At 42.7% G+C, this 26,069-nt stretch overlaps 1 protein-coding gene across 1 annotated transcript in view; it reads right to left on the bottom strand.

The window, feature by feature from the left end:
* The window catches only part of IQGAP1 (IQ motif containing GTPase activating protein 1), a 113,745-nt gene that overhangs the window by 7,783 nt on the left and 79,893 nt on the right, over positions 1 to 26,069 (bottom strand). Inside the window, exons 19-35 of the mRNA XM_054450655.2 lie at positions 21,406 to 21,576; positions 20,615 to 20,698; positions 20,446 to 20,517; positions 20,280 to 20,349; positions 19,719 to 19,927; positions 17,615 to 17,770; positions 17,205 to 17,368; positions 16,546 to 16,770; positions 12,347 to 12,487; positions 12,166 to 12,250; positions 10,859 to 11,091; positions 10,101 to 10,233; positions 8,321 to 8,423; positions 7,351 to 7,486; positions 6,858 to 6,945; positions 2,878 to 3,090; positions 1,711 to 1,877 (exon numbers count right to left, since the gene is read on the bottom strand). Coding sequence (XP_054306630.1) covers positions 1,711 to 1,877; positions 2,878 to 3,090; positions 6,858 to 6,945; positions 7,351 to 7,486; positions 8,321 to 8,423; positions 10,101 to 10,233; positions 10,859 to 11,091; positions 12,166 to 12,250; positions 12,347 to 12,487; positions 16,546 to 16,770; positions 17,205 to 17,368; positions 17,615 to 17,770; positions 19,719 to 19,927; positions 20,280 to 20,349; positions 20,446 to 20,517; positions 20,615 to 20,698; positions 21,406 to 21,576 — 2,450 coding nt within the window. The remainder of the gene's footprint in view (positions 1 to 1,710; positions 1,878 to 2,877; positions 3,091 to 6,857; positions 6,946 to 7,350; positions 7,487 to 8,320; positions 8,424 to 10,100; positions 10,234 to 10,858; positions 11,092 to 12,165; positions 12,251 to 12,346; positions 12,488 to 16,545; positions 16,771 to 17,204; positions 17,369 to 17,614; positions 17,771 to 19,718; positions 19,928 to 20,279; positions 20,350 to 20,445; positions 20,518 to 20,614; positions 20,699 to 21,405; positions 21,577 to 26,069) is intronic.

The following is a 26,069-nucleotide window of genomic DNA, read 5'->3' as shown; positions in this document are numbered from 1 at the left end:
CCCAGGAGTGAAGGAGTTACTCTAAGCCCCTCAGCTGTGTAGAGAAAAAATAAAAATATCATCAAATAAATACTTTTTAAAAGCGTTTAAGCCAGCACAGCAATTACAGATGAATGAGAATAAGGAAAAAGAAACAGGTTAGGAGGCTATTAGGATAATCAAGGCAAGAAGTGCTAACTTCAGAAATATGCCCACATTTGCAAAATGACATATGTACAAGAGGTTATTTGCTGCAGAATTTAAAAAATAATAACAAACAACTGGAAACAACTTAAATGTCCATCAATGGAGAACTGTTGAAGTAAATTGTTATATCTATCTGTATAATGGAATAATATGCAGCATTAAAAAAAAAAAAATGAGAACCTAGGTCTGTCTGCTTAGAAGGCCTGGAGGCCATGACAAATCTGGCAGTGAACACACCTAGTTCTAGATCTTCGTTTCTAAATACCACTCTTCATTCAAAGAAACCAGGGATGCTTGGAGAAACAGTTCATTCTGGGCCTGGGGAGGGGAAACTACAGGTTGAACATGAAACATCTTGTGTCAGAAAGTCAGGAAGTGCACAAAGAACAATGAAAACACATCAAAAGCTCACAGGAGTCAGATCTGCAAGCAGGGTTAGGTGGGCCTGTTTTTCATCCCTTCCCATCGGCCCTGCCTGAGCCCAGGGAGTCTTCCACGGAGAAAGAGAGAAACAGAGCACATGCACGGGCCAGGGAAATGGGAAGCAGATATGGCAAAATGTTAAAAATGGGTGAATCTAGGTGAAGGGCATATGGGTGCTTATTGTCCTATTCATTCAATCTTTCTGAGATTTGAAAACTCTTAAAATAAAAAGTTAGGAATAAATAATAAACTACCCTGCAAGTAAAACCTGCTCTTATCACCCACCTCTCTGGGTTTTCAGTTCCCTCCCTGTAACATGGGCATGCTGATAGTTTGTGGCCAGTGCCAAGAAGGCTGGATCAGACTTTCCTCAGCACCCAGGAAAAAAATCAGAGCCTGTGATCTTGTCCCCAGGAAATATAGAGAGATCTCTTTTTATATTTCCCCAAATACGGCAAGGGGATCCAAATTTGCATAATATTCCTTAAGTGATTTTGAGACCACCAGATGATCTCCTTTCATGATTTTAATTTCTAAGGCCAAGAAGATTTTTTTTTTTTCCCAGACGGAGTCTTGCTCTGTTGCCCAGGCTGGAGTGTAGTGATGCAATCGTGGCTCACTGCAACCTCCATCTCCCAGGTTCAGGTAATTCTCCTGCCTCAGCCTCCCAAGTAGCTGGGACTACAGGCACGTGCCACCACGCCCAGCTAATTTGTATATTTTTAGTAGAGATGGGGTTTCACCATGTTGACCAGGCTGGTCTTGAACTCCTGACCTCAAGTGACACGCCCGCCTCGGCCTCCCAAAGTGCTGGGATTATAGGTGTGAGCCACCTTGACAGGCCCCAAGAAGATATTTTGCAAAAGGAATACTTAGCGATAAGCATAAATGAAATCCCCCACCCACTATTTACATCATAACACTTACAAATGGAACTAGGCAATTATACAAATGAGTAGAGGTAAAATAAAAGACTAATGCAATAAATAGATCCAGTGTATTTTAAGTAAAAATTTCCAGTGTCATTTCAGTTGCCTCTGCTTTTTCCTCACTCTAATTCTTTTCCCTGACATTGATTCTTAAAAAAGAAAAAATACTCACTTGCCCTTGCTGGCTAAGTTATCCAAGCAGGTTTTGATATAGCTTTTATAGTAATCCACCTGCTCCCCATAAAAGGTGGCCTTAGAGTTCAGAGCAGCGTATGTCTGTTGCAGTTTCACTAGTTCGGCCTTTCTCCTCTGTCGGTACCTCCGCTGATTCCGAATATCCTGAGACATAATTATTAAAGTCAGAAAAATAATGACAGGTATCATTATCATTTCACACTAGAACCCAGCAATGCTTAACTCTGCCTTAAATATGACTACATACCTTTTGTTTTGTTTTTTTAGACACTCTGTTGCCCAGGCTGGAGTATGTAGTGGTTGAGATCATGGCTTCTTGTAGCCTCAGCCTCCCAGGCTAAAATGATCCTCCCACCTCAGCCTCCAGAGTAGCTGGGACTTACAGGCACATGCCACCATATCTGGCTAATCAAAAAACTTTCTTTTGTAGAGATGGGGTCTCAAACGATCCTCCTGCCTTGGTCTCAGAAAGTGCTGAGATTCCAGATGTGAGCCACTGTGCCTGACCTAACCATACATTCAACAGGCAGTAATTTGTTTTCACAAATTAACAGAGAAATTCAGATCTCAAATTTTCTTCCCCCATTTGTATCTTCTAGCAGGGAAATGTGTTACATTTAGACTTACACATTTTTAGAATTTACTTGCAAAGCTGGTTTGGACCTCTTAAATATTTTGTTGGGAAAGGGAGAAAAAGAGAACTATAATACCTCAACTACCAGTTCACAGGTGTGCATAATATTATCTTAGTGCAACAGCATAGAACACCTAAACTCTTAGTCCTCACCAAAGCCCCTCGCTTGAGATGATTCATACAATGCAACGATTTAATCAGCTTGATGTGAATTTATATTTCACAGTAATCATGAAAAAGATCTGGAATAATTCTTTCAGGCCGAAGACAAATTCTTTAAGGTCATAGGAGGCTCTAGTTAAGGTCCTCTCCCTAGTAATTTAGGCCATGGAATAAGCCACCTCAGGTAGGGCAAGGCCCTCATGCTGGAGAGTCAGATATGGTTTCTCAGAGAGGAGGGCACTAATTTGCCCACGAACTGAAGCTATGCTGTTATGTGAACAGCTACTGTCTCTCGAGCCTCTCAGCTTTGAACAAGGCCAGTTCCCCTCTGTCCCCCAAATGCAGTACCCTGGCAATGTCGTTGATCAGTTCCTGGTATTTGTTCTTTGGGTCCACGGTTCCAAGCTCTGTTAGCTTCTTTAAACCTGTCTGGATCTTCTCTTTCTTCTCTTGAAGAGTGAGGTTGCTGTCTTCCTTTACAGATTTTGACTTTTTCATCTTGTCAGGTGTTTTTGCATCACGGATAGCACGTCTCTGCATGGCTCTCTGATGTTCTGCTTCCTACAGATGGGAAAAAGAAGTTCTTAGCAAGTTTACCACACTAACCCTAAACTTGAATTTATATAGCACATCTGCACCTGAACTTATACAGTTCTTAAACTCCAACCTCGAAACAGAAGGAAACAAATTCTGCCCCCTGCCAAATGATAGATGAGAAACTGCATGAAGCAGAGGCACATCTCTTTCCACCTAGAAGAGATGATATCTACAAAATCACACAACTGGGCCAGGCGCAGTGGCTCACGCCTGTAATCCCAGCCCTTTGGGAGGCCGAGGTAGGCAGATCATGAGGTCAGGAGTTCAAGACCATCCTGACTAACACGGTGAAACCGTCTCTACTAAAAATACAAAAAAAATAGCCAGGCGTGGTGGCGGGCGCCTGTAGTCCCAGCTACTCAGGAGGCTGAGGCGGGAGAATGGCGTGAACCCAGGAGGTGGAGCTTGCAGTGAGCCAAGATCGTGCCACTGCACTCCAGTCTAGGCGACAGAGCGAGACTCCGTCTCAAAAAAACAAAAAACAAACAAACAAAAAAATCACACAACTGCTTAGGTGCTTAGGGCTTCTTTCCTGGACTCCAGGTACAATCACCAAGACTGGACTCTACTGGCTACAAAGTCATTTTTCTCTACCACATTTTGAGACATGGAAGCCATTTGATTTTATTAAAAACACAGCTGTATAAATGTTATAACTATACTAATACAACAAGACCAGTGCTTAGTAAATCCTTGCTAATTCTTTGTGTCACTTTGTCACAAGGTGGAATCATGCTCGAGCCTTGCCTCTGCTTTCAAACATGCTGCAGACACCACAATCTAACAGGGAAACACCTTCCCTTGATACTGCCATCCTTCATAGTCACCATCCTTCATAGTCACTGTCCACTGTCTGTCCCTGTCCAACATATGATCTACATTCACTGTTTCATTCTTTCAGCACTTTCTTCTTTACTGCTCTCATCACCAATTACCATTCCCCTGTCCAAAATCCAATGCCTTTTCTGTCACCTTGCTCATCTTCTCTGCACTGTCTTCTTGCTCTATGCATGGTTTGGTACTTCCACGTGACCTGTGACCATTTCTCTCTGTTTACTCTCAATACTTCACTGACTGCCTCTGTGTTGACAGACCCTAAATCTTTGTGACCATGGCTCTGGTGCCATATTCTGAGCTGTTTGTACTGGGATGTTTACATTCGGGATGGCTCATAGTTCAAACTTGTAATTCCCCCTAACTGGAGCAATTCCCTTTCCCAATAGTCCCCTTTTTTCTAATGTCAAGACTACTCTGCATCACATAATGTAAAGAGCATAAGCTTTGGAGGCAGACAGAACTGGATCCACCTCCGGTTCTGTCACTACAAGCTGATGATCTTAACTACAAGCTGATGATCTTAGCCAGTTAACCTGTAAGGGTCTTGGTTTTCTCATCTGCAAAATAAGGATGAAAAGACTCGACTCATGGGAATATTTTAAGGATTAAATTAAAGAACAGAGGTGAGAGCACCAAACACATACTAGGTTCTCAATAAAGACTGGCTCCTCCTTCCTTATTTCAAATTTCTTTCTAGGTTCAACATGTTTCAAGTATTGGTTTACATGTCCTTACTTGCCTTTCACACAGATCTAATCAGTAATCAGTCATAGCAACTAACAGCTGAGACTTCATTGAAAACAATGGTTTCCAAATAGTTCTCTGTGCAGCCTCAAGAGTTTGCCAGAGGCATCACAGAGTCCTATAGGGCTGGATTTCAGATGCCCTATTGCTGGCTATCAGAGTAGCTCCAGAGTAGCAGAGTACCTGCTCTATATACTGGGCTTTTAGCTAAATTGTCATTTAATGAAACAGATTACCATGCTTAAAATTTGAAAATGAATGACTTGACCTACTTTCCTTACTTGACAAATGAGAAACAGAGGTCTATGGCCGGGCGCAGTGGCTCACACCTATAATCCCAGCACTTTGAGAGGCCACGGTGGGTGGGTCACTTGAGGTCAAGACTTTGAGACCAGCCTGGCCAACATCGTGAAACCCTGTGTCTACCAAAAATACAAAAATTAGCCAGGCGTGGTGGTGCACACCTGTAGTCCAGCTACTCGGGAGGCTGAGGCAGGAGAATCGCTTGAACCCAGGAGGCAGAGGTTGCAGTGAGCCAAGATCACGCCACTGCAGTCCAGCCTGAGTGAGAGTGAGACTCCGTCTCAAATTTAAAAAAAAAAAAAAAAAAAAAAAGAAAAAGAAACAAGGGTCTTAGATACGACATGACTCATCCAACCCTACAAAATGCCAGGTCCCAACCCCCATCTGCCCACCCCACTGGACCTTATCACACACCAGATGACTCAACTACCATCTGCTCTAATAGCACTGCTGAATTAATGAACTTTTATTAAATGGTCTTCAACCTTACAGAGGCTCTTTATTCCTTATCTCTGCACTGCCAAATTCCCATCTAGTTTGTGAGTTCTAAATAATTTGGTCTCATGTTTTATTTCTCACTACTCACCTCCACCCACAGCTCCATTCTAGACATGTAGTCTAGTCGCGTCATGCTCTTCCCTCCTTTGTACCTTTGTTCACATCGCTCTCCTGCCTCGAATGCCCTCTCTTGTCTTACATGCACACCCAAATCCTTTCCACCTTTATACATCTGGCTCCGGTTCCACTTCTTTTAGGAAGCTTCCTAATGCACTGCTCCACTGGCCTCTTTCCTGAAACTTCTCTTATGTTTTAGTCAGTAACACAGTTAATTTTGAATGGTTTCATCACTGTTTCAGGTATATATGTCACATTTCCCCAACAAGACCATGAGTTCACTGAGTTTAGGAGCCACATTCTGTACTTTTCTTCTATCTACCAAGGCATGTAACAGATTCAAAATATATAATATTCAATAAATTGCAGTGAACCCTACACATTCATGGTTTCAACCAACCCTGAAACTATTTGAAAAAAAAAAAAATACAATACAAAATAATACAAATTTTAAAAATACAGTAACAACTATTTACATAGCATTTATATTGTAGTAGGTATTATAAGTAGTCTAGAGATGATTTAAAGTATATGGGAGAATGTAAGTATATGCAAATACTACAACATTTTATTTATTTATTATTATTTTTTGAGACGGAGTCTCGCTCTGCCGCCCAGGCTGGAGTGCAGTGGTGCGATCTTGGCTCACTGCAAGCTCCGCCTCCCGGGTACACGCCATTCTCCTGCCTCAGCCTCCCGAGTAGCTGGGACTACAGGTGTCCACCACCTGGCCTGGCTAATTTTTTGTATTTTTAGTAGAGACGGGGTTTCACGTGTTAGCCAGGATGGTCTCGATCTCCTGACCTCATGATCCACCCGCCTCAGCCTCCCAAAGTGCTGGGATTACAGGCGTGAGCCACCGCGCCCGGCCAAATATTACACCATTTTATATAAGGGACTTGAACATCTATAGATTTTGGTATTGGCCGGGGGTGGGGAGAATGGGTGCTGGAAAGAATCCCCTGTGGATACCAAGGGACAGATATACTGGATGGACACACTGATTCTGCATGCAAGTGCCAGTGAGCTTCCTGCCCAAAGGACATCACCTCCTGGACTCAGGAACCAAAAACTTTCTCAGACGAGCCATAACTACCACTGTCCCCCAGTTACATTCATGCTCACCCCTAGGTTACCAGCTGTTATTTGTGTCTCCCCTCCTTTCTCTGACATGCGCCTATTGGGAGAGCTTATCTACCAAACAAAGGAGTATGTTAGACCCTAAATTTTACCTGTTCACTGGTGGCTGGTGTTTCTAGGATTTCAGTCAAGGTCTCTCCTGGCTGGAACCGGATGACATCCACAATTAAACGTTTTGTACTGAAACGAGATGGGGGAAGCATTTAAATATTACCAGTGTTCTAGTTCCTCTCAAGTGGACCAAAGCAGCAGCAGCAGCAGCAGCACAAACAGTACCTCACAGAAGTCCCAAGCGGCAGCTGCCAGTACACAGTACTCAAGGCACAAGGCTTATTTACCCAGCCATTCCATAAGTAGGTACGACGGTTAGGATTTCCAAGATTTACATTTCACTGTAGCATATTAGCAAAATAAGGCAGATAAGTCCTGTGCCAAGTACAATACGCGAGGTGATTGGTGACTGGGATTATGACAAGTATGAGAGGTCAGGATGGTCATTTCAGGTAGGACCCAGCAGGTTCCTCTCCAAAGGCCAAGAAACCTTTGGATTACATTCATTTCATTCTTCCTTCTTTTGATACTCACTTCAGTAAGATGGTTCGAGCATCCATTTCTGCATTCTCATCTCCAGGCACATCGAACTTGTTGGTCAGGGTGAGAGACACTTCTGTCTTAGCCAGTGCCTCCTTACTTGGGTCATTTAAATTGCCAGAGGATTCCCCTGAAGTTTTGGGAGGGTGGAAAGAGTCAGCATAATAAAGAGAGGAGATATTGGGGGGAAATAATACAAATATGAGATAATGCAAGTCTAAGATAATACTTGAATCACCTAACACATACAGCGTGACGAGAACAACTTTTACTGAGAAATAAAATGTTATGCCAAATGATAAAAGCAAGGGATCCATAATAACTCCATAAATGTTTGAGAAATCATTTCAATACTACAATATCACAACTCTCTCTGAAAACATTCTTTCTGGCTGGGTGCAGTGGCTCAGGCCTGCAATCCCAGCACTTTGGAAGGCTAAAGGAGGAGGATGGCTTGAGGCCAGGAGTTCGAGACCAGCCTGGGCAACATAGTGAGACCCCATCTCTATTTAAAAAACAAAAACAAAAACAAAAACTCAGGAGGATCGCTTGAGCCTAGGATTTTGAGGCTGCAGTGAGCTATGACTGCACCACTGTACTTCAGCCTGGGCAACAGAGGGAGACCCTGTCTCATAACAAACAAACAAAAAAATTCTTTCCTTTAGAGGACTTTTAATTTATGTATCTGCAATTTTTTTAAAAAAAAACACAAGCTGGCAGTATGTATCTGCATTTAAAATGATCTTTTCCTCTGACTCCAGTTCCTTATAGATAGTGATCACATCTGGGCTTTTGTTGTTGTTGTTTTTGTTTTGTCTCTTATGAAACTATCAGGATCACATCTATTTTATTTCTCAATGTATATCCAGAGTTTGGTATAGTGCAAAAAACAGAGGAGGTGACAATTACAACACTTTTCTGTCACATTCCCTTTTGATCTTCCAGGCAAAAGTTAGAACTTTACCTATCAGGGACTCGATGGTGGGCACCTCGCCGAGGTCGTCCAGCAGCTCGTGGATTGGATCATTGTGCTCCGGAGCAATGGCATCCTGGTGATCCAACAGGAGCTGCAAACACCAATGATCAACTCCATTTATACATTCAACTCTCCAGCCCATCCCTCCCTAGAACGCCTAACAATGATCTGCACAAAGAGGTTCCAACGAAGTTCCTATATTCAAAGAAACAACAAGCAAATCCTCAGCAAACTAACCCAAATAAACAATATGATACATAAAGCACCACACCAGGCTCTGTTGAATGACTTATGTTATGATGTAAGAAGAGGAAATACTGGTATTCTCATAACCTCATGGCCATAAAGGATTCAATGTGCCCTGTGTAAGAAAGAACACTGGCTGGGCACAGTGGCTCACGTCTGTAATTCTAGCATTTTGGGAAGCCAAGGCGGGTGGATCACCTGAGGTCAGGAGTTCAAGACCAGCCTGGACAACATGATGAAACCCTGTCTCCACTAAAAATACAAAAATTAGCTGGGCGTGGTGGTGTGCGCCTGTAATCCCAGCTACTAAGGAGGCTGATGCAGAAAAATTGCTTGAACCCAGTAGGCGGAGGTTGCAGTGACCCAAGATTGCGCCATTGCACTCCAGCCTGAGTGACAGAGGAAGACTCCATCTCAAAAAAACAAAACAAAACAAAACACAAAAAACCCACAAAACATTGAAACTCAAAGTTCAATACTCAAAGTCATCAATGTACCCTACTGCCAGTTCAAATAAGTCACATGCAGACTTTTACTTAATGTTTCCAGTGTATGACATGATTTAATTCAGAGAAAAGCATACCAAATCAATGTTATAATTATTGTAGGGGCACTCAACAAGGTCTTCTAGGTGCCATTATCTCCAGTGATGCCCTCAGAAATGACAGTAACCTGAAATTTCATTTACATTTTTACATATGTCCTTGTTCCTGTTTTACATGTCCATGTCCCCAGAGGGGAAAAAATGATTTGAAAAATCTGAAGAAACATGGAGCTCCAGCTTCCAAGGGAAAAATCCACTCCAAGGCTACACAGAGAAAGCTAGTATTCTAGATCATGTTAGAAAAATAACGCAGAAGGCTAGGATAAAAAGAAAGAAGAGTAAAAGCACTATTTTATTAAGGCAATAGATCAATTTAGTGGGATTCTGATTCAGTAGGCCTGGGGCGGTGTCCAGGAAACTTCATTTTTAACTATCAGCCCATAGGATTCTGATGTAGGTGGCCTGGGAAGACCTTTTAGAAACTTAGCAGTAGATACTGTTAAGAATAACAAGCAAAAGGCCAGGCGTGGTGGCTCACGCCTGTAATCCCAGCACTTTGGGAGGCCGAGGTGGGCAGATCATGAGGTCAGGATGTCGACACCATGCTGGCTAACACAGTGAAACCCCGTCTCTACTAAAAATTCAAAAAATTTAGCCACACACGGTGGCGGGTGCCTGTAGTCCCAGCTACTCGGGAGGCTGAGGCAGGAGAATGGTGTGAACCCAGGAGGTGGAGCTTGCAGTGAGCCGAGATCGCGCCACTGCACTCCAGCCTGGGTGACACAGTGAGACTCTGTCTCAAAAAATAAATAAATAAATAAACAAAAAAGAATAACAAGCAAAAAAAGAGACATCAAGGAGATGCACTGTCAGTTAGATCACAGGAAGGTTAGACACCTGGCTACCACAGATGATAAGCAGCAGCCAGGGATAATAATTAAGGACAATGAAATTAAGTAATTAAAGAAAAATACTTACAGTGTGGGTGTTGATGATTTCACCAATGGAAATGTAGATTACTGGTTTGGTGAGGGTTACTAAATCAGAGTACTCATCCACATTAAATTTATCCTGAAGCTCTGGGACATCACAAGCAGTTTGGAAAAACCGTCTGAAATAAGCACAGGAGGCAGCCCCCCAAAAAGGGACATACACATGAAGTTGGCAAGAGGACATTTCACAAACCTCTCACACAATGAGTGCAAACAGAAGCCAGTCAACAGTTACTTCAAGAGAAAGTGCTGTGTGTTTGCTGTGCTTGACAACCTTGGGATAGCAGTTCGAATAACTTCTTTCTCCACCTAGTTTGTAGATTTAGTTTTACCCATGAGAACCATTGCACCATGATTTAAGTTTCCAGACACCATTAGGAGAACCAATTCTATCTCTAAGACAGTGCTCTGAAGCACTGAATTCAAAACTAGATGTTAATTTACAAAAATTAAAAGCATTCTCCAACTCTTCTCTGATTACAAGGTAACATGTACTAAATGCATAATCATCATTACTTTTATGTTAACTACTATCTATTTCCTAAGTGTTAACTACTATCTATTTCATATGAAAATTCTCTTCAAAGTAAATGGATCATCTTCTGGAGTCCTGGGCACATCAAACATGTCTTCTACAATATGGCAGTCCGGGGAAAGTGAGAGGTGGTTTTTAATCTTATTTTTCCCCTCAACAATAAAAATACATCCACAGACTCTCTTAAGCACTTGTGCCTTTCCCCTTACCTGAATTTCTGGTAGGACTGGGAAAGATACTCATTAATGATGCTTAAGTGGGCATTATCTCCCAGAAACATCTTATTGGAAGCAGCATGCTGAAGCATTTTTGCAATGGAGCCCAGATTTCGGCGTTGGTCTGTGGTAAGCTGGCCTCCTGCTGACAGGTCAATGATGTCAAAGGCATCAGGAGCAACAATGGCTGGATTCATGTATCGATAATAAAGCAAGTTACCAATAATCTGGAACAGACGAAACAGAAAGATGGGTATTAAAAGACATACCACCAAGGAAGCCATAAATGACTTTGCTAGCAAAGAAAAGCAGAAAATGCAGTCCTATGAGGAAAAAATAAAGAAAAAATACATATACACATGCATGCATGCACACATACACACTCGCTCATGGCCTGGAACTAAATGAAATATCCCTTTGTTCAATACAGGAAAACAATGAGAACAGAACTGAAAACTACTGCCAGTAGTTAATGAAAGAGCAGATTCAGAAGGTAAAAATGACACACTTAAAGTCTGTTATTAAGTATCTCAGGGCATCTTTTGTTCACATATCATGGTAGCAAATAAGGTTGCTGTCACCCACATGCACTTGGTACTTTCATGTAGATGGGCTTTCCTTATAAAAAGCTAACAAACATAGCTAAATTCCTTAACATGACCCAATCAGCATAGAGTAACCCCACCTCCCAACATTCTCATGCTGCAGACTTCAAAGGCCAAGTTCATGCCTCTGAAATTAAATTCACTTAACACACATCTCTTCCACAGAAGAATTCAGGGACAGTCACAGCATTTCCCCTAGAGTTTCATTCAGAAGAAATAAAATTAATTCACCTGAACAGAAAGTCTAGAATCGAGGCCTCACTGTAGGAAAGCACAGAACTAGGAGAGAGAAGAAAAAAGCATTCAGATTAAAAAAAAAGAAAAGAGAAGAGCATAGCTGAGTAAGAAAGAGTTATCAGCAACAGCCTTAGCAGAAACAATTGTGCCGCTACTATTCGCCAGATCACCAGCAGAGGGAACAATACTAAAGGGAAAAGATAGGACTCAAAGAAACTCATCTGAAAACAGGAAAAATCCATCTTTCTACTTGTTTGATGTTTGTGCGCCAAACTATAGGAAGTGTTTCATCCTAAGAGAGGTACCATTTACCAATTACAACTGCTTTCAAAAGCTCACAATCAATGGTAAGCTACTGCCAGAACCTACACTTAGGCAGTCAGTAATGATCTATGGTCAGCCCTGGTTTTATTGCTTTGTCCTCAAAGGGCAGGAGTCTGCCGGCTATGAGATTCTTACCTTCAGCAGCTCATCCTCACCAGCATCAGGGAACTTCTCATGCAACGAGTCCTTCAGCACTTTGGCAATGAAGCGCATCCCATAACTGCGGGATGGACAAAACTTAGTGAGAAGGGCCAAGGAGCAGAAAGGCACTTAGTGCTGGGTTCTACTGGGTGTCATGACAACTGATGGCACTCACGGGATTTTGTCCACAGAGCTGACAATGGCTGAGAGAAACTTGTCTGTCACAGCCCGCATGTTCCTGATGGAGCTGTCTAGTCGTGTCTTCACCTCTTCATGAGCTAGCGCCTGCTCAGGGGTCACATCATAGGGCAGTTTGCTGGGAAGACAGAAATTATACCCAACTATGTTAGACTAACAGCCAGGAACAGCCTGAAGCAAGTGTCTTATCTTTCATAAACTGAAAGACCCAGAAATATTAGATAGCTTAAGCTCATCCTCACAGGGCTGGTAAGTGATAAGTCTAGAATCTGAACTCAGGTTTTTAACTGTGAATCAGGTGCCTGAATTGTGTGCCAGGCACAATAATAGGCAATTGGGAATAAAAGTTATCCAAGACATGATACCTTCTCTTCAGTCTTTTACAGTCTGGTGGGAGCGACACGCAAACAGATGATTATAAACCTATTGTGCTGTAAATCAGTTCACCAAAAGTGCTACAGGACCACAGGCAAAGGGCTTCAACTCAGAATGGAAAAAGCAAGGAAAGCTTCCAAAAGGAAGGGATGCTTGAACTCAGGAAAACAGGAGAGGAAGAGTCTTCTAGGAAGGAAGGGGAAACAGGAGAAATGAGAGTGGAAAAGCAGACAGGGAGCAGGCCATGACAGACCCTGCATATGATACTGACAAATCTGGACTTTGTTAGAAACCAGAAGGAGGTCTTCAAAGATAGGAGTGCTATGCCAGGCACAGCAGCACATGCTAGCATTCCCAGCTACTAGGAAGGCTGAGGTGGGAGGATTGCTTGAGCAAGACCTTGTCTTAAAAAAAAAAAAAAAAAGAGGCAGAGAGAGCTTTGGTACACTCAGAAGGGGAAGAGAAGGAAATGTGACCACAAAGGCAGAGGTTGGAACCACACAGCCACAAGTTGAGGGATGTCAACAGTCACCACAAGCTCTAAGAGTCAAGAAACAGAGTTTCCACTAGAGCCTCTGCAGGGAGCGTGGCTCTTCCAGCACCTCGACTTCATAATAATGGTTTCAGATTTCTGGCCTCCACAATTGTGAGACAATGACTTTTGGTTGTTTTAAGCCACCCAATTGGAGGTGATTTGTTATGGCAGACTTAGAAAATACAAGTAGAGGCTGGGTGTGGTGGCTCACGCCTGTCATCCTAGCACTTTGGGAGGCCGAGGCGGGTGGATCACCTGAGGTCAGGAGTTTGAGACCAGCCTGGCCAACGTGGAGAAACCCCATCTTTACTATAAATACAAAAATTAGCCAGGCGTTGTGGCGCATGCCTGTAATCCCAGCTATTCGGGAGGCTGAGGCAGCAGAATCACTTGAACCAGGGAGGCAGAGGTTGCAGTGAGCTGAGATTACACCATTGCACTCCAGCCTGAGGAACAGAACAAGACTCTGTCTCAACAACAACAACAAAAAGAAAAATACAAGTAGATAGGGATACCCCTCTTCATTTGTCATAGCATGGCTAAATTAAAATAGGTAGACTATGAACACAAGAATTCTGCAAAAATCAACAGAAACATTCTATGAGAAATAAATAAATACATGGAACTTAATAATAAAGACTATTGTATATTTTATTATTTATATGAGTTTTAAAAGTAGTAACCAGCAAGAGAATCAATATGCTAAAAAACATTGGTGATAGAACAGAACATTAACTTTGAGATTTTAGGAAAGAACATTCCCAAGAGGTGACAAGATTCCAGTTTGCTACGTGTATGGTGGCTGAAGTAAAAGAAGAAAGCTAAGGGACCTGTGACGCTTACCTGCAGGACAGATCCCCACCACACCACCATACCTCACAGTCACTGGTATCTTAAAAAGAGTTCGAATCAATTTCCTTTTTTTTTTTTTTTTAGATATGGGGTCTATGTTGCCCAGGCAGTGCTCAAACTCCTGGGCTCAAGCAATCTTCCTGTCTTGGCCTCCTGAGCAACTGGGACTACTGGTGCATGCCACCATGCCCGGCTCAATTTCCATTTTATGAAAGGCAAAATAAGACACCAGTTTCTTATAGGTACCCACAAGAAAACCAATCCTGAAATGTCCAGCGGGCTTTGGATCTAAAAATGACTGACTCATGGACCATCAGAGGAAATAACTGAGAAGCCCGGAGCCAGTGTACATGGGGCTATCGGCAAGGAATGCCCTGGGTTGCAGGCAAAACTTCCCAGACGAGTATTGCACTTGGCTGACCACATTCCTAGATGTGGGCCTCAGGTATGCAGGCAAAAAAATTAAAAAGACTTTTGCAATGATCTGAGTCCTGATAACAGACCTACATGGTACTGAGAACCAATGAGATGCCAAATGATTCCTAATAAGGAAACGCCCTTTCTTTCTTTGTCAACCAGGATGGAGTACAGTGGCGCCATCAAGGCACACTGCAGCCTCAACCTCCCATGCTCAACCGATCCTCCTGCCTCAGCCTCTGGAATAGATGGAACTACAGGTGTGCACAACCACACCCAGCTAATTTTTTTTTTTTTTTTTTTTTAAAGTAGGGACAAGGTATCCCTATGTTGCCCAGGCTGGTCTCAAACTCCTGAGCTCAAGCAATCCTCCCACCTCAGCCTCCCAAAGAGCTGGGATTACAGGCGTGAGCTACCATGCCTGGCGAGATAAGCCCTTTCAAGGAGTCAGCAGAATGTTTGGTTCTCCACCCAGCGTAAAACTCCGTTTGCCTGGCATCCAGGTACATGGAAAGTAGAATGATGTAGAATAGTGTTATTCAAAGTGTGGACCAATGCCAGTCTACAAACTGATCAAAGACAAGATAAAGACAATGAGTCAGAATGTAAATCAATACATTGCTTCCTTCATTAAGAAAATCTTGCTATGAAAAAAAAGTATCAGTTGAACTAAACAGTGTGCACAGATGATTTTCCATTACTGGTGTGCAAACCACACTTTGAATAGCAATGGTGTGGAGAGCTGCTACTCCACCTATGCCCAGAGAGCTTCATGCATGATCTAACTCTACTCCACAGCAAGAAAAAACCACAACAGACCATGCTGCTCACACCTCCATCTCCCACCCCTCTGGGTCCTCACCCAAGACAAATAAAACCAGAAACGTTTTGGCATTCTGAATTCCCTTTCCCCAGCATTACCAATATTTGACTGGCACACTTTTGCTTCAGACAAATGAACGTTGGTGGTTACGCTATGGCCCTGGCTCAGTTATCTCCTGTAATATGTTAATTTAATTAGCCCAACTCACGATATTTCAGGGCAGCTCACTTCACACCATTTTCTTTTTCCTTTAATGAAACACAGTGATCTCACCCAATCTATATGAACCTTCTCATTCAACTGTATCCCTAGTTATGCCAGGGTCCATTTAAGTCCTACACCCTCCAGCTTAATGTTCAGACATGAATACTCCGCACCTAGCTCTTATTAAGGCTGGGTTCATCTTAGCCTTTGGGCCTCAGCTAAATGAAATTTTATCTTCTGGGATAGGCTTTCCCTAACCACCTTATGTTAGCTCCCTCTTATAAAGTCTCCATTAAAGAACCCTACATAAAACTTCATAAAACTTTCTTCAATGTTTAATTATGCTTTTATTTTTATGTACCTGGTTGGTGTCTCTTCCACCCAATGAACTATGAAGAGAGGGCAGGGAGCATGTCTGTTTCACTCATTATTGCATTACTGTACACATCTCTAACACAATGCCTGGCACACAGTAATACTCAATAAATATTTGCTAAATAAGTGAATTTATTACTAGGTCAACAACTTAGAAAGCACAGTTTTCTAAAGAAAAACTATTTGAGGCTTGGTGTGGTGGCTCACAGCTGTAATCCCAGCACTTTGGGAGGCCGAGGCAGATGGATTGCCTGAGGTCAGGAGTTCAAGACCAGTCTGGCCAACATGGTGAAACCCTGTCTCTACTAAAAATACAAAAATTAGACAGGTGTGGTAGCGCGCAACTGTAATCCCAGCTACTCGGGAGGCTGGGGCATGAGAATCGCTTAGACCTGGGAGGTGGAGGCTGCAGTGAGCTGAGATTATGCCACTGTACTCCAGCCTGGACGACAAGAGTGAAACTCTGTCTCAAAAAAAAAAAAGAAAAGAAAAGAAAAACTATTTGAACTAATATTAGTTTATAAATAAAGAGAGGGGAAAAAAGAGGGAAAGAATATAACAATATGAAAGAAAAGTGTTATTATGGTTAACATACCTTGCCTCTCCTGTCTGAGACTCCATCTGATTAACCCAAGATTTGTAAATATCCACAGGGTCAGTTTTGATGTTGAGAGATTTGTCATCCATAATTTCCTTCACGACTGGGGCCAAGATCTGTCTCAGGGCATTCTGGCCACGGGCACCACGGTTGAAACTTACAACCATTTTAATAACCGTAGGATTTCCTGTCACAATCTCTTGAATCTGATCTACCTTCGACCTATAAAACATCAGATAAAAATTTAAACTTGTCACAAAATCCATCAACTTAAAAGATCCTTCCTGCTTAAAGATCCTATCTCCCTGAAACAGTTTCTCTCCAAACATTCCCCGGCCCTCACAGAACGTTCCTGCAGCTGCACGCTCAATCATGGTCATGACTGGGTCCGCTACTAGACAAAAATGTGAAATATTTCTGTTCAGATTACTTTTTGAAATTATACCTTAATACAGAATGTTCCTGAAGTTAATTTATCCCTTCCCTAGAAGCAGCAAGATTTTATATCAGTTATTTAAAAATTAGATGCTTCTTTAGAGTAAGTATTTTCCATAACTTAATTGAGATCAAGAAAAGATCAGGAAGGCATCAACCTCCAACTGGGAGCCCCTGTGATAGTGGGAAGGGGCCTGTGCCCTGAGGAAATCTGTTCATACTTGATTTCCTCTTGGAGCGCTGTCTTAAAGAGCCGCAGGAGCAGGTACTCCTCTCGCTGGTTGGACGCGTAGTTGTAGAGTGTGAAGATTACAGAGTCCATGAACTTGGTGGACTTGTTCTGGGGCATCTGAAAAATTAGCTTGGCCAGATAGGTGGGATTGGTCTGAAATAAAACCAAGAGATAAGTCATTTGTAGGTTATATAAAGGCTGGCAAGATATATTCAATTATTTAAAATTGAAGGACTACAATACATATGAGAAAAAATTAATAAATTAACATGTTACAGTGCCCGTCACTCACCCCTCAGTGGAAGTCAAAAATACTTCCAGAAAGATCGATGGTAAGGCTTTCTTGTGGAAAAATAAATTCACTAAATTTTTATAACACTGATTCCAGGAGCCACTTACTTGCAATAAATAAAACAGGTGCTGGTAAGCTTCCAACTTCTCTCTCTTCTCCTTGCTCAAAGCCTTGAGACCTCCCTTCTGTTTATTTATCATCATCATGTCAGACAACTGTTCCTTATTTTTTTTGGTAAGTTTTTTACTGTGGGAAACCACATCCTATAAACAAAAACCAATAAATAGATCAGAAAGCTTTCAAAGATGAACCTCTGGGCATTGAGGAAAGGTTTTGTAGCACGTGCAAACTCACAAGAAGGTCTACTGCACTGGCAGATTCCCACTGAATATTTAAAAACCACTACACTTTATCCTGTTTTCAGTACACCAGTCAAATCCATTCCTATGTTCCAACAAAGAATCTGAGCCATAAGAATGTCCACTGAATTGGGAAACCAACTTCTAGCAATCTATTATAAAAATAAGTCTTAAATACAATAAAAGCTACATATATACAGAAACATTAATTACAATGTCATTTATAATAAACGCTTGGAAAACAACCTAAATGTCAAATACTAGGGGAAAAAGAGGTAAATCATAGTATATCTTCTAAAAATCTATTATGCTACTGCTAAAAATAATATTTACGGCTGGGTGCAGCGGCTCACACCTGTAATCCCAGCACTTTGGGAGGCTGAGGCAAGAGGATCACTCGAGCCCAGGAGTCTGATACCAGCCTGGGCAATACAAAGATACCCTATCTCTTATAAAAATATAATTTGCCAGACGTGGTAGCGTGCACCTGTCGTCCTGGCTACTTGAGAGGCTGAAGCGGGAGAATCACTTGAGCCTAGGAGGTCGAGGTTGCAGTGAGTCATGATCATGCCACTGCACTCCAGCCTGGGGTACAGAGGGAAACACTGTTTCAAAAAAGAAAATAAAAAAAAAAATTATGACTACTTATCATAAAGAAAGAGTCTTATCCTTTAATATGAAGTAAGAATGTAAGATACAAAATGACTGGGGTAGGTGAAATTAGGGGAAGACATTTATCTTCTCTATCAAAATTTTGTCTATTAAGTTGTTTTATGTCTTAAATAATTTTTTTTTTTTTTTGGAGATAGAGTTTCACTCTGTCACCCAGTCCGGAGTGCAGTGGTGCCATCTTGGCTCACTGCAACCTCTGCCTCCCAGGTTCAAGCGATTCTTCCACCTCAGCCTCCTGAGTAGCTGAAATTACAGGCATGTACTACCATGTCCAGCTAATTTTTTGTATTTTTAGTAGAGACAGGGTTTCACCATGTTGGCCTGGCTGGTCTCAAACTCCTGGCTTCAAGTGATCCACCCTCCTCGGCCTCCCAAAGTGCTGGGATTATAGGTGTGAACCATCATGCCTGACCTGTCTTACATAACTTCTTAAAAAGCTTATGATGGCTGGGCACGGTGGCTCATGCCTGTAATCCCAGCACTTTGGGAAGCCAAGGTGAGTGGATCAGTCACTTGAGGCCAGGAGTTCCAGACCAGCCTGGCCTATATGGTGAAACCCCGTCTCTACTAAAAATGCAAAAAAGCTGGGTGTCGTGGCTCACGCCTGTAATCCCAGCACTTTGGGAGGCTGAGGCGGGTGGATCAACTGAGGTCAGGACTTCAAGACCAGCCTGGCCAACATGGCGAAACGCCATCTCCACTAAAAATACAAAAATTAGCAGGGTGTAGTGGCATGCACCTGTAATCCCAGCTACTTGGGAGGCTGAGGCAGGAGAATCGCTGAACCTGCGAGGCAGAGAGTGCAGTGAGCCAAGATCACGCCACTGCACTCCAGCCTGAGCGACAAGAGGGAAACTCCGTCAGAAAAAAAAAAAAAAAAGCCAAAAAACAAAAAACATTAGCCAGGTATAGTGTCACGTGCCTGTAATCCCAGCTACTTAGGAGGCTGAGGGCGGAGAATTGCTTGAACCTGGAAGGCAGAGGTTGCAGTGAGCTGAGATCACATCGCACTACAACCTGGGCAACAGAGTGAGACTCAGTCAAAAGAAAAAAAAAAGCTCTTATGGCAGTAGCTGAGAAGAAAGTCAGCCTCCATCCTCCCCACCAGTCAGAAAGGGGAATGCAGGGGTTACAAAACAGGATGAAGTGTTCCAAGGCCCCCGCTGGCACTGGGCCATACCTGCAATGTAATCTTATTTTTCACTAGCAGTCCAATTTTGATATCCATGAGATTGAGGTCATTCTCCAGCTGCTGGTTAGAACGAATGAGGGTGATAACCTCTTCCCGCATCTTCATAAGGTCAAGCTCCTCCTGAAAATCCTGGTCACTTTGGTCCAGCAGGTGGACAAATTTTCGGACCACAACCATAGGAGGATCCTCAGCATTGACTGACAGAAAGTATGCATCAAAGAATGGAGTTAGCAGAAAAAGTACTACGTCTCAGGAGATAGCATTGTCTTGAAAAAGTAGTTCTATTCACACACATTTAATTTTGAGATGTGCTAAGACAACTATCAGGTGCAGTCTTCTGTGTCAGGCTATTGCTATGTTATGATAAAGGTTAATGCAACAAGCCAACAAGACACCTAGTCACATGTTAGCAAAGGGGCTTATGTCACAGGTCACACCCTCTTCCCCAAGCCTTGCCTTCAGGATAACAAAAGAGGTCTGTGGAGAACACCCTGAACTTGGTGGCTCCCAGCCACTGCCTCAACTCTTCACGCAGAGCCAGTTACTCACTGAGAGTCTTGTAGTCATCCCGAGCTTTGTTTGCCCGAATAAAAGCCTGGATTTTGATAATGTCATTTATCTAAGGAATAAAAAAGAAGAAATTTCTCTGTTCATCTGTCTACCAAAAATATGGCAAAATTGCTCCTAATGGCCTATATGATCCAAGGGTGCTTACGTGGTCCCGGAAGTACTGCAGGCGATCTCGATAGCGCTTTCGAGCTTGGTGCATCCTTGCCAGGGACTGAATCTGTGGAAAAGGGATCCTGGAAATTAGAAGAGTCCTTCATCTCAACACGTGTTATACCTGTGCCCCTCATGGAGAAACCCTGCTCAGGCTGCCATACCTTTACAACTTCATCTTTGTGGGAATGCAGGTAAGCTAACCGATCTTGATATGCCTTCTTCTGCTTGTATCCTCTCCACTGCGACTGAAACAATCAAATGTTACAGAAGACATATTACTTCCCAAGCATCAATGGAAGTTAAAAAAAAAAAACTTTCATCTTGATACATGATCCAAGTGCAATTTCATGATGAAGTTTTAGGAAGGACCACTTTCAGCAGTGACAGGGGAACAAGGGCACGGGCCATCCCTCCACTGGAAGAACACGACGGCTACATTGTACTTCCCCAACGTCAGCACAGCCCTGCACACCTTTTACAGTGCAGCCATACAGATTCATTTACTGGCTTCTTACAACAAATCAGGCGAGGAAGATAAGATACAATGGGGCATTCCCCTTTTACAGATGGGGACACAGACTTGGAGATTCACCACTGTCTGGCAGCAGTGCAGCCATCATTCCTAACTCAGAATTCTTTCCAGGACATTGTGCTACCTTATCATTGAAGCAAAACCACAGTTGTTTCCCTCAAGGTTCAAATCTTACAGAAAGGTACAGTCTTAGAAGAAGAGAGGAAGAGGTACCCAAGAACTGCCATAGTGCCAGCATTAAACACCTGTAGGCACACTACGGTTATATGGTAGTAAAGAGGAGGTACCTGTCAAAGGAAAGAGAAGACTAAGAGTCCAGCACTCAAAAAACACACTCAGACAGTCAATGGTGACAGCTGACCGTTTATTACCCCTGCTCTAGATGCCCGCTTGCTGTCTGTGTGATAGGTTCTGAAATACCTGAATGCAGGTGATGGCAGGGATTTGTTTCTTCAGGAAATTCATCCTGGATCGGAATTCCTGTCGAACTAAGTATCCACGGCAGCGAGCCTGCAGCCTGGTGATCAGGCCTTCATTGGCCAGCCACAGCTGTTCTCGGTTATATGCAGCAGTCACCCCAGAGATAGAACTCTGAAAAAGCAGTGGTCACATTCAAAGACATTCACAGGCAAGAACGGATGCAGGTTTTCACGAAGTATCATCCACAGCACACAAGCTAACACCTCCTGCTTCCTAAGTCTATACTAGATCATTAGCTACACAACAGGAATAAAGCCCTCAGGTCTGTTTTTTAGGACCAGGTTGTTCTCACATGCGTCCTCCCACCTAGAAAACATTTCATAAACAAAAACTTGATCTTCTTTTACTTCATATGTCATCTCACTTATCCACCTATCCAACACGGACTAGGCTGGGCACTGTGCTGGCTGATCTGGGGTCACTGCAGACAAGAATAGAGTGACAGGTACCCAACAGGGCTGTGTGCCAAGTACCAAGGGACCCCTAGAATGTTACAATGCAGGACATCTCAGGGGGAGAGACCAGAGGTGAGGACTGAAAATTGCTTCTCCAGGCAGATTGCAAATGGTCTTGAAAAGTAGCCTAGAGGGTTTGGACTGTTACTAAAGATACTGGAGAGCCAGGAAACTTTGTCAAGCAAAGGAATAAAACAATCAGATGTTTATTATTTATTTTAGAGACGAGGTTTCGTTCTGTCATCCAGGCTGGAGTGCAGTGGTACAATCTCAGCTCGCTGCAGCCTCAAATTCCTGGGCTCAAGCAATCCTCCCACCTCACCTCCTGAGTAGCTGGGGCTACAAGCGTACCACCACACCTGGCTAATTTTAATTTTTTAAAAAAATATTTTTTGTAGAGATGAGTCCTCATTATATTGCCCAGGGTGGAGATTATTTTTAGAAAAACAATACTATTAGGAAAACAGCTGACAGATTAGAGTGAGAAGAGACTTCAACCAAGTGGGTGAATTACAATGCTGCTATTGTGATCCAAGTGAGAGATGGCCCGGGCTTGAACAAGGGCAGCAGCAGTAAGAATGGTTAGGAACATCTAGTTACTTATCCAACATCTACCTTCTCCTTTCTCCTTGGTACCAGAGCCTCGATTTTTTTTTTTTCTGGGCAACACTGTATGCACTTAAAAGACCCTACGAGTGGCTGGGCATGGTGGCTCACGCCTGTAATCCCAGCACTTTGGGAGGCTGAGGTGGGTGGATCACCTGAGGTCAGGAGTTCGAGACCAGCCTGACCGACATGGAGAAACCCCGTCTCTACTAAAAATACAAAAATTAGCCAGGTGTGGTGGCGCATGCCTGTAATCCCAGCTACTCGGGAGGCTGAAGCAGGAGAATCGCTTGAACCTGGGAGGCAGAAGTTGTGGTGAGCCAAGATTGTGCCATTGCACTCCAGCCTGGGCAACAAGAGAGAAACTCTGTCTCAAAAAAAAAAAAGACTCCATGAGGTAGAGCGAGGTCATGCGCTGTGAGCAGTAGTAGTATGGCAAGACCTTTGAGAAAGCTCCTTGAGAAAAACAGACAGCTGGCAGCACATCTTTTTTGCTCTCCTTCCCCTTCTTCCTACTTCCTGCTTGGACTGCTAACTTGATGGTCAAAGCTCCAAACTGTCATTATACGTGACAAGGTGACCTTGAGAATGGAAGCCACATGCTAAGAATGACAGAGCACAAAGATGAAGGATCCTGGGACAGGATCCTTGAGAATGGAAGCCACATGCTAAGAATGACAGAGCACAAAGATGAAGGATCCTGGGACAGATGATACCACGAAGCCACATTTTCCCTGGACTGCTGAACTGCAGAATCATTTCATGTGAGATAAAAATACAACTTTATACACTATTGCAGACTCTGGTTTTTTCCTGTTAAACTGTGTTTGAGGTGTCTGCTGGACTTCTGGACTGCAAAAGGAAGGGCAAAAGCCTGGTGGTGGGGAAAAGGGCTAACGTCTGGAGGTACAGATTTAGGAGTCACAAGCACAAGGGTAAGGGCTGGAGCCACAGGCTTGAAAGAGATCACTCAGGAAAAATGTGTAGAAGAGAAGAGAAGAGAAGAGAAGAGAAGAGAAGAGGGCCAATGGAATCTTCATATAATTCAAGCAGAGGTAGAGAAAGGAAAGTAGCAAGAGAGATTAAGAAGGAACATTCAGAAGTAGGAAAATCAGAAGAGAATTGTATGGGAGAAGCCAAAGGAATTGAGGGTTTGAGGAAGAGACTTTTGACAAGTCAAATATGATAAGTGCTCAGAAATGAATTTGGCAATTAAAAGGTTATTGATGAATTCTAAAATAAGAGTTTTACTAAGTAAAAGCTGGACAGGAAACCATACTGCTGTGAGCTAAGAAGTGGATGGTAACACAGAGTTAATTAGTGACGAGTAGACTAACTTTCAAGGGCTTTAGCAAGAGTATGAATGTAGGTGAGGCCAGATCAGGGAAATTCCATGGGCTTTAAAAAAATTTTGTATTATTATTTTTTCAAAGATGTGGGAAATAAAGATACTTAAGTATGTAAGCTGCTACTTAAAATACAGGTCTTGGGCCAGCAGCATCAACATCATCTGAAAGCTTGTCAGAAATGTAGATTTTCTCAGACCTCGCACTAGAATCAGAGCCTTCATTTTAACAAGATCCCAGGTGATTCAGACAGACATTAAATCCTGACAAGCAATGGAGGAAGAGCACAAAAAGTACAAGGTCTGCAAGGAACTGGGAGAGGATGAAATCAAGCAGTAAGATAAATAATGAGCTTTAGAAAGGATAGCTGTTTCCTCCGGAGAGAAAATGAAGAAGGAATCAGTGAAAATCCAAGTAAGTTGAAAGTACAGAGAGTGGTGAGTAGAGAGTGGGAGGATCTACATGTGATGGCCACTATTGTTGGCAGGGGAGGTAAGGGGTCAGGTCACATGCTGAAAATGAGGTAGCATCCCTTCCCTGTTTAAATTCTTAGGTCCATATATGCAAAACACTATTCAAACATGAGTGTTTCTGTGGAGGTTAATAAGATTCTCAAAGGTGTCCCTGAACTAACAAGAGTTAAAAATCACTCTGCTAGAAGTTGTACCCTGAATTCCTTAGCACAGCACATTAGGCCCTCAAGCTTCAACCTGGGCCTCTTGTCCTGCCACTCCTACCACGTGCCAGGTAATACACCATTCATCTCTCCTTCAGGGGTCCATGTCCTTTCAGTACTCTCTGCTTTTTCCTTTTCTATTTTCTCTCCTACTTCCTTTTTATAACTTCAGCAAAGTCATTCTTAACTTTCCCTTTCTGTCTAGAACAGACTTTTCTTTTTTTCTCAGCTGCTAAAATATTATCTATGCTACGTTACTCCAGGACAGAATGAAAAATTCCCTTAAGACTTCCCTTATTGTGCTGTGATTAGAGCACCACCTCTCTCTGCCTTACATCACGGTACTCAGTTTTGTGTCTGCTGTTTTCACAACACTGTGAAACACTGGAAGGTAGAGACTCTCTGATACATATTTCTATCTTCTCAATGCCCAGAACAGAGTTCAATGAATTTAAATTTCATCACCTGTGAAATCATTAGCAATGAAGATGAAACACTGGAAAGATAAGAGACTGTAACCCACCATATAAAGAGAACTTTAACCACAAGGTAGAAATCACCCATCTGATGTTAACTCCTAAATAAAGGGACTATTTCACCTTTTCCACAGGTGTATTTTTGACTTGTTCCACACAGGATTTGGGAAATATTGCCAAAGGGAAGTAAATGACCTTTTGAAAATCTTTTACTGTCCTTTTTCTCTAGGAATCTTGAATGTCTATTAGTAATATGTCTAATCATGACCTACAGGAGCTTACTGAGCATCTTCCCTCAGTATATATTCCTCCCCTTTAACATTCATTAAACAACTCTGGTTTAATTAACAGGAGTGCAGCACCAAATTAAAACTTAAAAGTCCTCAACAGTCCATCAATGACAATGTAACTCCCCCTTTGAGAAAGTACTGCAAACTTAGCAGCTCACCTTAAAAACTACTAGGGGGCATAGACAAGCACAAATGTGACTAAAATTCAAATCCAAGTACATTAAATTCTGAATGAATACCAAGTTCTTTGGGAACTTCAAAGGAAGATGAAGGGGGTAAGGTAAGGAAATTTTAAAAAGATTCATAGAGGAGGTGACTTGAGACGGGTGTGCTTGGAGGACTGAATTTTTAAACTAAATATTACTTTTTCTGAGACAGGGTCTTGCTCTGTTGCCCAGGCTGGAGTGCAGTGCTGTGATCATGGCTCATTTACAGCCTTGACCTCCCAGGCTCAACTGATCCTTCCGCCTCATCCTCCAAAGTAGCTGGAATCACACACACACACACCACTATGCCCAGCTAATTTTTGTATTTTTTGTAGAGATGAGGTTTCACCATGTTGCCCAGGCTTGTCTTCAACTCCTGGGCTCAAGCAGTCTTTTTGCCTTAGCCTCTCAAAATGCTGGGATTACAGGTGTGAGCCACCACGCCCAGCCTGAATTTTTTTCTTTTTTTATACCAAGAATCAGTACAAAGGGAAGGATAGAATTTTGACAGGTATAGATGGCAGGGGAGAGACATCTCATGACAGCAGA

This window comes from Pongo pygmaeus, chromosome 16 (assembly GCF_028885625.2).
Source record: "Pongo pygmaeus isolate AG05252 chromosome 16, NHGRI_mPonPyg2-v2.0_pri, whole genome shotgun sequence".
In the NCBI taxonomy this organism is placed as follows: Eukaryota; Metazoa; Chordata; class Mammalia; order Primates; family Hominidae; genus Pongo; species Pongo pygmaeus.
Note: the sequence above shows the minus strand (reverse complement) of the source record. Positions and strands in the feature narration are given on the sequence as shown.